The sequence below is a fragment of the Pochonia chlamydosporia genome (genome assembly GCF_001653235.2).
Source record: "Pochonia chlamydosporia 170 chromosome Unknown PCv3seq00011, whole genome shotgun sequence".
In the NCBI taxonomy this organism is placed as follows: domain Eukaryota; kingdom Fungi; phylum Ascomycota; class Sordariomycetes; order Hypocreales; family Clavicipitaceae; genus Pochonia; species Pochonia chlamydosporia.
The window spans coordinates 67,860-81,502 of record NW_019154046.1 but is presented as its reverse complement, the minus strand read 5'-3'; the positions used below and the strand labels follow the sequence as shown (position 1 = coordinate 81,502).

General features: G+C 47.0%; 2 protein-coding genes across 2 annotated transcripts; both read right to left on the bottom strand.

The window, feature by feature from the left end:
* Positions 1-7,248: 7,248 nt before the first annotated feature.
* Positions 7,249-9,939, bottom strand: VFPPC_10389 (3-hydroxyisobutyrate dehydrogenase protein; the record flags this gene model as incomplete). The annotated part of the gene is made up of 6 exons (XM_022428707.1): positions 7,249-7,290; positions 7,335-8,190; positions 8,256-8,683; positions 8,767-9,045; positions 9,099-9,374; positions 9,436-9,939. 6 exons carry the CDS (start codon positions 9,937-9,939, stop codon positions 7,249-7,251), a joined length of 2,385 nt encoding a protein of 794 aa, XP_022284013.1.
* A 3,007-nt stretch (positions 9,940-12,946) lies between these two features.
* On the bottom strand, positions 12,947-13,345 carry VFPPC_10386 (hypothetical protein; the record flags this gene model as incomplete). Its single annotated transcript, XM_018288764.1, has 1 exon — positions 12,947-13,345. The coding sequence occupies one exon, from the start codon at positions 13,343-13,345 to the stop codon at positions 12,947-12,949; it is 399 nt and encodes a 132-aa protein (XP_018137347.1).
* Positions 13,346-13,643: the final 298 nt, after the last annotated feature.

The following is a 13,643-nucleotide window of genomic DNA, read 5'->3' as shown; positions in this document are numbered from 1 at the left end:
ATAGCTACTGGTCACATCCCCGTGTCCCATTCCCAGTGTGCTCCGAGCGTTGGGTGGTGACTTTGAGCATACTTTTCCGCTTCCGCTTCCGCTTCCGCTTCCGGCCTCCCGAGACCTGCATCTCAACAACCCGGGGGGTGGTAGGAAACCGGCTCATCTCGGAAATTATTACGTATGTTAACTTTAGCTTTACATGCTATTACTGTACTGAAATGCACTCAGAAAGGCAGCAAGCCAGAATGGGTTTCTCAAGCTTGGAAAAGCTCAGCCTTACAAATGGAACGGCTCAGTTGGAGATACTGATACGGTGACTAAAATCTTGCAGCTGAAATCTCTCAACATGTGCTTCGCACTTTAATCGTAGCGGTAGAAAATTTACTCGAGGATAGCGTACCGGATCCCTCCTTTTTCATTCACTTCTGCGTCATTTATGTGTGTCTACAAGCAACGCTGACGAGATCATCAAGCCATGGAAGCCAAACAAATATACAGCAAACCCCAACTACAAAAATACTTTGAGCGTATAGGCTTCCCACCAGCATATCAAAAGCTTAGTGCTACCGACCTCACTACAGATGAACAACTCCAATTCTTGTTCCGGTTGCAACATCATCAGCTGGCCACAATACCTTTCGAGAACCTCACGCTGCATTACTCATGGCACCGTGTCATCGATGTGAATGCAGACCGCCTTTATGAAAAAATCGTAGTCAAAAGGCGAGGGGGCTACTGCATGGAAAACAATTCGTTCTTTCATAGCGTCCTTTTCTCGTTGGGGTTTGACGCTTACATGGTTGCAGCCAGAGTATACGACACGATCCTGGCCAAGTACGGCGGTCTCACTCACTGTCTAAACATTGTCACTGTAGGAGGTGCCCGCTACGCAGTGGACGTTTGCTTTGGTTCAAGGTGCCCTGTGCGCCCCTTGGAGCTGCGTCATGAACAAATTCAAACTCACTCAGGAATAGGCGATCTGCGGCTGAACCACAGCCATATTCCACAAGCCACACGGCGAGAGCAAAAGTACTGGATATACGAGCACCGAGCTGGCCACCGGAAGAGCTGGGTGCCGCAGTACTGCTTTCTGGACACCGAGCTTTTCCCCGAAGACATTGTTGTCATGAACCTGTCCCCCTCCAGAAGTCCCAGGAGTTTTTTCACATACAAGGTCGTCTGTGCCATGTTTACTACCAAAGACATGACTGATCCCAATCTGAAGTCTGGTGATGCCTGCCTACAGAGCAGTGCTGATTCTTCAGAGGTTGGCAGCTCGGTCAACGGTGTACTCATTATTCATGGCAACACCTTCAAGTGGTGCAAGAATGGCACTCAGCAATGGCAGAAAGTATTTGAGAGTGAAGACGAGAGGATAGACACAATACGGAGATATTTTGGCATTAGTCTGACTGAAGAGAACCAACGGGCTATAAGGGACACTGTAGCCGCGGTAGCGGTGTAAGTTGTTAGTATAGGAAAGACGGCAGGCAATAATGATGTATCTCATAGCCTTTCAGATGCCGCGACTCATACATGATGAACTAAGATGTCGTCTTCTGCTTGGTAGAGTCAACCGACAATGTGTGAAACCACTCGGCTCTTTTAGACACGACAGCTACATATTGATTGATGTTAACGGAATATAATCTGTACCATCTCTCTGCATTAGCGGAGCATTCCCCAGAGCGTTCCCTTTGGCTAGACTAAATAACCTAGCGATTATTTCTTTAATAGTTATGAGCCCGGTTTGCGAGTCACTACGCATCTCTCAAAGTTGCAAGTTTAAGCCCTGCGAGGAGCATCTATCTTAGAGTTGTTCCGGCCACTAGGGCACCCACACATGAAACCACATACACCTCCCAGCGCCAGCCTTCCACCGGGAAGGTCACTACCTAAAAGGCCTAGTATGCAGCATATCTGATAGCCATCTAAGCTGGGGGGTTGTGTCAACGGAATATAACCTGTACTATCTCTCTGCATTAGCGGAGTGGTCCCCGGAGCGTTCCCTTTTGTAGACCAAATGACCTAGCGGTTATTTTCTGCCAGCCACAGAGGGCTGTGGAGCAGTGCGGAAGCATGGCTTGACACGGAACGGAAGAAACTCATACACTACGTAATGCCTTTGGTTATAATTACGTGCAGCCTTCTTCGAATACGCCGGAAACCATTACCTAGTAGGGGACGGCGGGTCTAGTTGATACTTAGAAAAGGAGGCTCATATTAACCCCCGTGCTGTGCAATCAGTGTCCTATGACTAGAGCTTCAGGATCGCCCTGCATAGGGTCTCTTCAATCCTGCTTGATTTCCCATTAGCGATGGCTCAATTTACACTCCCGGAAAGACCTCTTGGCTCGGCCCCGGTTGAGGACAATTTACCGCCCACCGAGAGCACTAAACAAGATGTCAACCCATGGTCCGTTGCAGGGGACTTGGACTCGGACGGAAAAGCTAAAGCCATCGATTATCGTAGGCTGGTAGAAGAATTTGGCACCAAGTTAATTGATGATGCACTGCTAGAACGGTTTGAGAGGGTGACGGGATGCAAACCTCACAGGTTTCTGAGGAGACGGATCGCCTTCAGTCATAGGGATTTATCTCATATTCTGGATCTTTATGAACGTGTGAGTTTCAATGGAGCCTGACTCGAACGTATCTTAATCATAGTGCAGAAAGAACCCTTTTTTCTCTACACTGGGAGAGGCCCAAGCAGCGACAGCATGCATGTTGGCCACAGTCTGGTTTTTGACTTTGTCAAGTATGATGCTGTTGTCACATCCATTTTAATGCCTTGGCAACTGATGCTTAAAATAGGTGGTTACAAGAGGTCTTTGATGTGGCTCTGGTTATTATGTTGACAGATGGTTAGTCTAGCTCACCTCAATGGCCGTTATATACTGGATTCTAACATGTCGCGATAAAGACGAAAAGTTTCTCTTCTCTCCCAAAAAGACTGTCGACGAAACTATAGCCTATGGCAAGGCTAATGCAAAAGATATCATTGCTTGTGGCTTTAACAAGAACAAGACCTTTATCTTCTCTGACTTCGAGTACGTCGGAGGTGCATTCTACGAGAACATAATTCGATTCTCGAAAAAGGTTACGTACAATACCGCCAGGGCCGTCTTTGGTTTTAACGGCGACTCTGCGATTGGAAAGATTTTCTTTCCGAGCATCCAAGGTGCAGCTGCCTTTGCATCTTCGTACCCGCACATTTTTGGTTCGGATATATCCATCAGCTCCAAAATTCCATGCTTGATTCCGTGTGCAATCGACCAAGACCCTTACTTTCGCCTGACCAGGGATTGCGCCGCCGGATTGCACATCGCCAAACCTTGCTCCATCTACATGCGATTCCTAGATGCACTTCAAGGCCCCGGGTCCAAAATGTCTGCCAGCGACGATAAATCTGCCATTTTCTTGAACGATACACCCAAAAATATTAAAACCAAGATTAACAAGTGAGTGTTCCCGGGTTGCGTGTACACCCTCAAACTGACAATCCTGCTCAAGGTATGCGTTTTCCGGGGGCAGAGAAAGTGTAGAGGAGCACCGAGAAAAGGGGGGCGATGCCTCAGTTGATGTTTCTTATCAATACCTTGAGTTTTTCATGGAAAGTGATGAAGAACTAGGTTGTGTCAAAGAAGACTACAATAGTGGCAAGCTGCTTACTGGAGAGGTAAGTGGACAAACACCCTTGCGCTGTGCACGACGACATTGACCAAACCTTGCATAGCTTAAAGCCATTTGTATTGATTACGTCCAAAGATATGTTCAAGCCTTCCAACAACGACGGGTTGAGGTGACAGATGAGACGGTAAAGGAGTTCATGGCACTACGTCCGTTACAGTGGCAAGGTACGGTGAAAAAGGCAGTGAGCAATGGAAGGGCTGGGTTGCAAGTACAAGGGCAATGTACACAAAGCAATCCAGGGGCAGCATTGAGCAAAAATCAGAAGAAGAAACTGTTGAAAATGCAGCAGATTTCTGAGAAGAAAGCTAAGCAAGATAAAGTTACGGGTTTGCATCGCTCAAGCAAGTAGCATTCTAGTTGAATGATTTAAGAGTTGTATTGAGATTGTAAAACCTCTTTGGAAAGGTCTGCGTGAGCCGTTCAGGTAGTTACTCTGTGTTGTATAAAATGTTCAGAGGTATGTACCGTGACGCTGCCTTTCCAGACGGCATCTCCAGCACACACGGCAGCACTGTGACTTCTCGACTTCCACTTCCGTGCATTTCCATAACAAACCTCGACAACTGATTGGCTGGGCTCCCCGAGATGTGTCCTCCTAGCCAAAAATCATTGTTGTGGCCCCGACACCAACCGGGCCCCGGAACCGGAATCGGAACGGAATGAAATCCCATGATCAATTTCGGCCTTGACATCACCTGCCAATACACAGATGAAATGACACGTTCCACACAGCCTATGTAGTTCCGTGACTACGTTTATTAAACTATGTCAAGTTGTTTCGACATCGTTCAAAGGTGCAAGACGAAACAACCATTAAAGTGTTAACGTATCGACCAACATCTCTTGTGCCGAGAAGGTATATTTTGTTCAGTACCAAATTAGACAAAATTTGGCACTACAACATAAGAGCTCCAATATCTCTCATCGATCTGTAAGCACGCACAGTCGCCCACGGTACCCTATTGTATACAGGCATAGTTTACAAAACAACTCGCATTATGGCCCCAATCATTGCGAGACACACATCACGATCAGTGCATAATAGTGCTTCGGTTGGCTTGTCCAAGTTTGCCATCACATGCAATGCGTTTCTTCCGGAAAAAAGCATGCCCAAAGTGCTGGCCGATGGTTATTACACACCATGGGAGTTCATTCTGCAGCACCTGCCGGCCCATATACAAAATGGCACAATTAGAGAGGCAGTTTCGCAACTGCCTATCCTGTCTACCGGGCGACTGAGGTCTGAGGCAGAGTGGCGACGAGCATATGTAATGCTCGCCTATATAACCAGCGCACATACCTGGGGTGGTGATGAGCCTGAAGAGGTAAGTAATAGCCGGCAGAGAACTGTATTCTTACTCTGCGGTATCTAATCAACTGTAGATACTCCCACCACAGATTAGCATTCCATTTCTTGAAATAGCAGCCCATGTGGAAATGCCACCAGGAGTTTCCTACGCAGCTACTAATCTCTGGAACTTCACATCCAAGAACGAGAATAGTTTTTCTGAAGTCAACGATCTCGACGTAATCGCCTCGTTTACAGGAACCAAAGACGAGGTATGGTTCATGATGCTCAGCGTCGCCATGGAATCCCAAGCTGCAGGTATTATCCAAACCATGATTGGCGCAATAGCAGCCATCTCGGACAAAAACTATCCAGTGATAACCAGCGCTTTGCGGGAGTTGAAAGCCTGCATACAAATGGTCAGCACGCTACTAGGAAGAATGTACGAAGGGTGCGACCCGTCGGTCTTTTATCATCAAATTCGACCATTTTTGGCTGGGAGCAAAAACATGCAACATGCTGGCCTCCCACGAGGCATATTCTACGACGAAGGAGACGGCAAGGGGGAATGGAGGCAATTGAGAGGTGGAAGCAATGGGCAAAGCTCACTCATTCAGTTCTTTGACATTATCCTGGGCGTCGAGCACTTCTCTCACGGAAGCAAAGGCCAGAAGAGTTTTCATGATGAGGTTCGAGAGTACATGCCGGGGCCTCATAGGCGGTTTCTAGAGTATATTGGAAATCTAGGCAGCATCCGGGAAGCTGTCCTCAACTCTCCAGCCACTGAGGAGGACCTGCGTGCCGCCTATGTTGCTGCTGTTGATGTTCTAGGGAGCTTTCGTGACAAACACATTCAGATTGTGACTCGTTACATAATCCTACCCTCAAAGCAAGCGCCAGCAGAGAAAGCAAGGAAGAATCTTGCAAGCGCCTCAGCAGATAAGAACAGTAAGCAAGAGTTAACGGGAACAGGTGGAACATCACTGGTGCCGTTCTTGAAAGAGGCAAGAGATGAGACAACTGAGGCTGGTAGGATACAATAGACGGCCGCGTGTTAACCTATATTTAGTGTGCATTAGCAAGGTAATACAGTCAAGCAATAGCGTCTATCGCATTTTATGATAGGCATTAGAAGGAAAATATAAGCTGTAGAACAGTCTCAACTTTGATCAACTGTTATTTAGCGCAAGGTACTTGCCTGGTTTAAAGGGCTGGTAAACATAATAAACCGTTGTCGTCTTCCGTCCTGCTGGTAGGCGACTAACTGCAGAGCCAGTTTCGTGGTCGACTTGACGACACTTCTATGTTAAACTCTCTGTAACATGGTAGGCCTGATAGTAGCTTGGCTTACACACTCGTCTTTATCTCTAGCCTTATAACTAGTAACTCCTAGCAATAAGCGAGATTAGCAAAAGTAAGCCTACAAACTACTAGCACTCCCACCTATAGAGGCAGTATATTAAAACCACACAGAGATACTCCTTATAATTATCTTTTTACTAGCTAATATAATAATACCTTCTCTAGCAAAGAATCTTAGTATACCTAAGTTCTTTTAAACTCTAGCTATAGCTCTATGTTAGAACTAATTAAAAGAAGAAAGGTAGGTATGCGCAGTTTTACGTAGCGACAGTTTTGCAGCTAACTGAGAACCGTAGAAAGCAGTAGCAGCGCGACCACCCGTTCCGTTTCTAAGTCAAGCCAGCGCGGACTAAGGAGGGTGTGTTGGACTTAAAGAGCTGGGAATTTATATCCTGGTAAGGAGAAGACGATCTGCGAAGGCGGTTTGTTTAACCTGGCCGTTGCGTTTCTATAGGGTTTCTAACACCACCTTTCACCTCCAGCATGGTTTCAATCGATGTGTCGAGGGGACTGCACAATTAAAGGTGGGAGCTCAAAAACAAATTACCATTCCGGACTAAAAGGTAGGCCACATATGCCCACTAAAGACATGTATATACATTGGGACTGTAACTAAGACCCTATGGCCTAGCCAACGAAGGATAACCAGGGGTGGCTCTTTCAATGTCACTAATCTTATATGGGCTCTTTAACCCCAGCCTAACCCGAGGAAGTAGCAGCATCTTATCGCTTGTTTGGGAGGGCATCCTAAGTACCGTCTCTCTATACAAGATTCCCGTGCTGATATCATAGGAGCAAGCAAGAGCCCGTTTCATGCCACCCTCGGACCCCCCCATAATCAAGGCTACTGGAGGGCGCCTAGCTTCGAAAAGTGTTGCCGTCATTGCAGCAGTGTCTACCAACATGAATACCTAGTATTCCGGGTATCTGTCAGTGTCTCCAGAAACACGAAGCTAAAGGGGGGGGTGGGGGGTTCTCTGTCAGGATCAATATTTACCTTCATCTCCCCATACTCGCTTCGACTCTTGCATTCTATGGAGCTTATTGTCTCATGGCTGTTCGTGCAAAACAGACCATCACTTCCTTCGCAGTTCTCACAGAACGCGCAAGGGTCAACAGCATCGACTGGATATGTCCATGTGAAATTTCGGGTACCCGTAGGCGGACCCATGGGAGTTGGTGGCGAGTTACAATCGTCATACTCTGTGTATTCCTGTTCTCTGCTTGTTCTCTCGCGATAAGCAGAACTGTGTCGATGTCGTGAGAGTGGAGACCCGTATGTACTCCACTTGAGTCTATTCAGGCGAAAGCCAAATAATAGTTCTTCCACCTCTGGAAGAGGAACGTAGCCTTCGACGCCAAACAGGCATGGTTCCACCTCGTACAACTTCCCATTGTACATGTGGGGGACGTAAAGCGGCGCCGAGAATAGTATGAGGAGTGCAATTGCCGTCAAAACCCCACCGGCGATTCTGAGGTCCCTGCCAGAATCGGTCTGGCCGGTTGGGCCGGTGTTTTGTGAGCTAACTCCTGTGGAGAGCATCGGTGGCCCGACAATCATCAAAATTGGTATACATGCAGTCGCCATGAGGATGATTTTTCTCAGAAGGGTCTGACGGTGCATTGTTTGCACCGGTGAGAACATGGACCATTGGATCAAGGCACCTCTGAATCCATCCACAACAATGGTATCGTTTTCCCCGATGCCACAAACTTGAGTGTCGGGATATATATCCCAGAGGCTTGAGTTGAATATATCTGACATGCTATCCCAAGGTTCGTCTGGGCTTCTTGGTAACAAACAGATCAAACGTTCCATTAGCCGGTCGTTATCCTGCGGTAGTGACAACCTGCTTTAGCGTTAGTTTATAGTTGGAGCAATTCAGCACGGTAATATTTGGATGTTCTCATCTCTGACCTTGCAAACGCTTGAAATGACGTGTCTTGGCTGTCGATGAGTGGTCTGACTCGTAGGAGACCCATCAGGGCGTAACTCCGGTCCCCTTCATGGTGCCCCTTGAGGCTTCGTCTCGCCAGAGCTTTTATCGCAATGCTGACCAGCTCAAGACGGCTTAGATGGAGATTTGTATAATGTTCCACAAGTTGCCGCGCCTCACCAGCATCCTTCCATGCTAGTTCGGCCAGCCGGACTTTGGGGACAAGCTCTGGCTTTCCACCATGCACGACCAGCGTTACATTGCTACCTTTACTGAGAATCACTTCTGGTAAAGTCCACACGCGATCTCCCCAACCACGCAGCAAGTCGTTGCTTACAGAATCCGTTACACTGTGCGTGATAACAATGGTACTTTCGGCGCCTCGGATGATATCGCTCATAGTATAGATCTAGTATTAATTATTTTCGGCTTAGCCAGAGTTCGGTTCGAGTTGGCACATATTGGCAGAGAAGACGGAGAGTTACAACTCACATCACGATCTATGAGCTCCTTTTTCTCACGCTCTGATAAATTATCATTCACTTGACCACTTGCGTCAACTCGTTTGGCTGGTTGGCATTTGCAGTCGATCCAAAATGCCTTCGGCGTTCTCGCACCTTCTACGAGATTCTCTGCATAATAAGCTGTGGCGTTGATTGCCCAAGCAAACAAGTTTTGATAGTTTTGATGCGTTGCCTGAGAATCATTTGGTATGTCAAATTGCTCTTTTGTATAAGATATGAAAACATATGGAGTGTGATCGTTCTGGTTCTAACGTTAGTATCTACCTTGGTCGATGTCACTGAACGGGTAGTTCATCTTACCGGTCTCACAGGCTTTGTTACAAAATGCCATCTTACTCTCCCATCTTCATCAGTCTTTTCTTCAAGGTAGCAGAGAAAACGAGGCTTGAAGGCTCGATACATCTGCAAGCTGTCGTCTGTGGCGGCCCCAGCATCGCTGGGGTGCAGCTCATATATTTCTTTCCTGTTCTCCCAGAAGTTGCGAGCCATACGTGGATATCTATACCCGTTGTATCGAAAGGGCAAATACGAGTGTGGGTTTTTGTCTGCTGGCAGACCATTTTGTGGCAGAAAGATCTATAGAGGAGGCATGTTAGAACGGACAAAATTAAACGGCTGGTAAAGATTATTTACTTGCCAGCAGACTCATGCCCACGCTTGCGGGAATCCACCTGATCATGACTGAAAGCCAATCCCCTGCATCCCACTTATCAGGGTCTGCTCGTTTTGATTTGTGAATGCCTTGGCGAGTGAACAATGCAAGACGCAGCAATCCAGGTCCGGATTGTCTCAGCACGGTGCGGTCCCAGGTGCTGTTGGCTAGATTGCAAAACGAATCCCGAGTCTGGACGCATAGTTTCTCAAATTTGCCTGTGTAGGGATGAATGGTGCACTCAAATGGCCGATTGCCGGTTGTTATTCGTCCCATGCCATCCACCGCAAAATAATCGAACCCGGCCTTATACTGTAATGCTGACGCATAATACAGTTTTGGCCTAGATGGTTCTTCCCCCCACGGCCTCCACTGCCATTGCCCATTCGAGCCAGACCAAGCATTGAACCACCCTTTAGCATCGTCGAAGTTTGCGATAAAGAGCTCCACGTTGTTTTGTTGCGTTCTGTACTGCGGCTGTCCGTTCATCTTGAGTTTTGGGATTAAAGACTAGGAGCTAAAAGAGTACTGAAATCTGGTATGTTGTCTACGTTGTGGCAGCGTCAGTCTGCTTTCTAATTAGTGATTAGACGTCCCGGTTGCAGTTTGGCTCTGGCCCCCCGAGGCGCCCGACGTGGCCGAATTTGAATTGGTGGAATGGCGTTCGGTGTTATTTCCTGTTCTTTCTCAGTTTTATAGCCTCAAAACGAGATATTGCCAGCAATAGAGTACCTGAAGTTGATTTTGGCTGTTGGGCTGGAGCTGGCGTCCAATCACAATTGTCCTGCAGGGAGGATTAGTTAGTTGAAGAGAATCAGCTAAATTAAAAAGTAATGGGCGGAGAAAGTAACACCTACCTGAATTTTACGAATCTCGGCCTCGTTGGGGTGGGCGCCAGATGAATAGTGTCGTCCAGACTGAGTTGGTGTCTAAGTGAGTTGAAGAAGATGTTACTTCAGCGTTTTCGCCCAGCTCTTCAGGGAAACCTATCTTACCATGATTAGATATGAGAATTTATGTGCAGAAAGCATCTAAAAAGCAAAGCGTATTATTTTGCCCCTTTTTGTACTGCCGCTGCCACGGGTGGGAAGGATTCCATAATAGAACGCACTTTCAAAAGTTAGAACAAGGCTATCAGTTGGGCTGACAAGTGAGGCGGCGCAGGAGAGAACCATGTCGCCTTGTGCCGCCTTTTCTGTCGATCCTTAACTCTGTGTAGAGAGAAAATCTCACCGCAAATGCAACCATAATAAGGCGTCCAGCTTCCTACCTTCCATGCTTACGAGTCAGTTTTCTGGTTGTGACTGTCATTGGTTGCCTTGTTCTGAGCCCTGGTGTTGGGTCAAAAGTGCCTCCTTTCAGGAACCAGGATTTTCGAAACATTAAAATATCTCACGTAGCCTACAACAAAGACATCTTATCAAACATGCTGTCTAAATATGACAAATTTATTGAATAATCCCAAGTACATCCAAAGTTTCGGAAGGGAAGCTTTGATTAGCCGACTGGAGCATGACTCTTCATTTTCCAACCATTCACAGCTCAGCGAAGGGAAAAAGTATCTGTTGGGGACCCTGGATCACCGTGCTCCCATCCACTTGTTCGTGTGGCGTAGGGGTAAGATCTTACCACGAGTCGGTTATCAATATGCATTCCATGCCTATTAGGAAGGCGCATGGATTCATAAACTTGGCAGATCTCTGACCAACGAGTTCTTGTACAATAGGAGAAAGTGCCGAAGTTTTGAACCTATCGACTCTCCAGGACCTAGACTTCTGGGATGAGTGGGACCTAGCCATCCTGTATGTGCATTCATGGAGTAGAGTCAACCTCTCGCCCTACATTTTTCCAGCTCGCTCTTGCTTGTGCTTGCTTGTCTATGCGGGGGCCTAACAGTGTCGTCCAGTATCGCCCCGAGGGATTCGCCTCAGAAGCTGCACGACTTTAACCAGTTTCATAAATTGTGCGACATACCTAGTCAGTTTACAGCAGAAAGCTTGCAGTCGGTAATACATTCGTTTGGAATTCGTGCCATACAAAATGGAACAATCAGTGGGTTCTACAAATTCTATTGAGAGTAAACCGCCGAGTTTGTGAAACCAAATCATACTGATGCGTATTAGCTTCATGGATGCATCTTTTGAGCCCTTTGCCGAGCGAAGAGAAGAATTCCGCATCACAGTGGATCAGGTCGGGCTTTATTTTAAATTCGAACACGACTGCAAAGGACCAGCGAAGGAATGTAACACTGATATGCTTTGAGCCCCCGCCAGCATTGTGGTGCATCCTCAACCAACTATACAGATCTCCCGACTGGGGTGATATCTTGAAAGATCCATATCTACTTTTCGCCATGGTTTTCGAGGCCTGGCATGTGCTCGTTGACGAAAGTGCATGGAAAGTTCTTGACCTTGCACGGGATATCGAAACGGCAAGTCGACCAAGCCTGTTGACCCACGCTTAGATTGTTAACTTGATTCTTCTCAGACAGTCTTCAAGCAAGCATCGCTCCTCGAAACTAAGCAAGAAGCGCCCCCGGGTGCGAGCTACAGTCACATCCATGCCGTTGCCAAGGACGCCCTGCATCTTAGAGAAGCCGTAGATGGGGCATTGCGCTCCTTGGACAGTGCGATTCAAGCGCATTCGCGGATGAGCAAAGTCAGTGCCGTGTGGTTAGCCACCGAGGATGCTCTGTGCCATCGCCGAGAATCTTTCTTTTCGACAAGGTTGAGATTATCAAGTATCGAACAGAGACTCAAAAATGTTATCAACTTGGTGTGTCCGTCAGTATTGTTCCTCTGTAGGCATGTACTGACCAAATGCAGGCTTTCAATGTACGAAGCTTGCAAGATAGCAACGTGATGAGAGAAGACAGCCACGTCATGAAAACTTTGGCCATCGTGGCCATGATATTTTTGCCCATTTCCACAGTAAGCTCCATCTTCGGGACACAATTCTTTGGCACCACACCTAGTCCGGATGGGTCAACCATCTCAACCCATGTAAGCGGACAGTTTTGGATGCTTTGGGTCGTCATCATTCCTCTATCCGTACTACTGCTATCTGGATGGATGTTTTGGATTAGGCGTTTCCATTGGAATGCACGCGGAATGGGAAAATACCGTAGGGATGCCGAAATTGGAAATCGTGCAGGAATGATTAATTCGAATCCTTAGGCCACTGCGTTGCGAGATTGATTGCAGTTCAAAGAGGGCTGCGACGTCAGAAGGTATATGGTTCAAGTAATCATACTGTTAAGGTCAGGTCGCTCATTCAAAGCAAGCACAATATGCTATTGTCAAATAAATGCTGCCTCAGTCAACCAAACATGCGAGTGTGGCAAAGTGGCAAATGGCAATAGGAAATCGTAATACTGCTGCGTAAGCAGCAGTATTCCAATAAGTATATAATTTCATATAATTCCACTCTTTTAGATAGAAAATCAAGAGTCTCTCGTTGCTCAGTTATCCAATCAATCGTGTTGTGTGACACATACCTACAACCGCAAAAGCTTTCGCGTAAAGTATATCCCACTTATAAACACCACCACCTCTCCCTCACCCTCGTGTAGCCCCGTACAGAAGCTTCCAGATCCATTCTTCCATTCGCTTTTCGGTGTTAATTCTAGGACGCCCTGGACGTTCACGCCGAGGCCAATCTCAACGGCGGAAGCCTTTGATGTTATAACGGCAATGGCACACCGGCGAGTAGAGTAGGTCTTTGTGACAATCCAGATTCCATGCTTTTTGATAATATCCCTGTGCCGACTTAGCATCTGGGAAGTGTTGTCTAACATCCACTGTAGAGCACTGGTATCGCTCTCAATTCGGTGTCGCCACACAGGGCTTTCCGTAACTAGCACGGCTCCGGCCTCAGTTTCATTGGCGGATGACATTGTCACAGATGCCTCGATTGGCGCTACTGCTACACTGGGCATTACTTAGCACAGGAAAAACATGTCAAAAAGTTGCCCACAAAGATAACTTAAGAGCAATCTGGGAATGGCGTTAAGAAGCAAATCACTAAAACTTACGAGGCTCCAACTATCACGTTATGAGACTCATTGTTAACTAAGCTCTTTCACAAAATTATTATTCTTGTTGTTCGAGCTGCAGACAGAGTCTGCAGCTCTCCTTTTAATACTAGAAAACTTCCCGTTCGCCCGAAGCAAATAATTGCTTTTTCCGGCTATT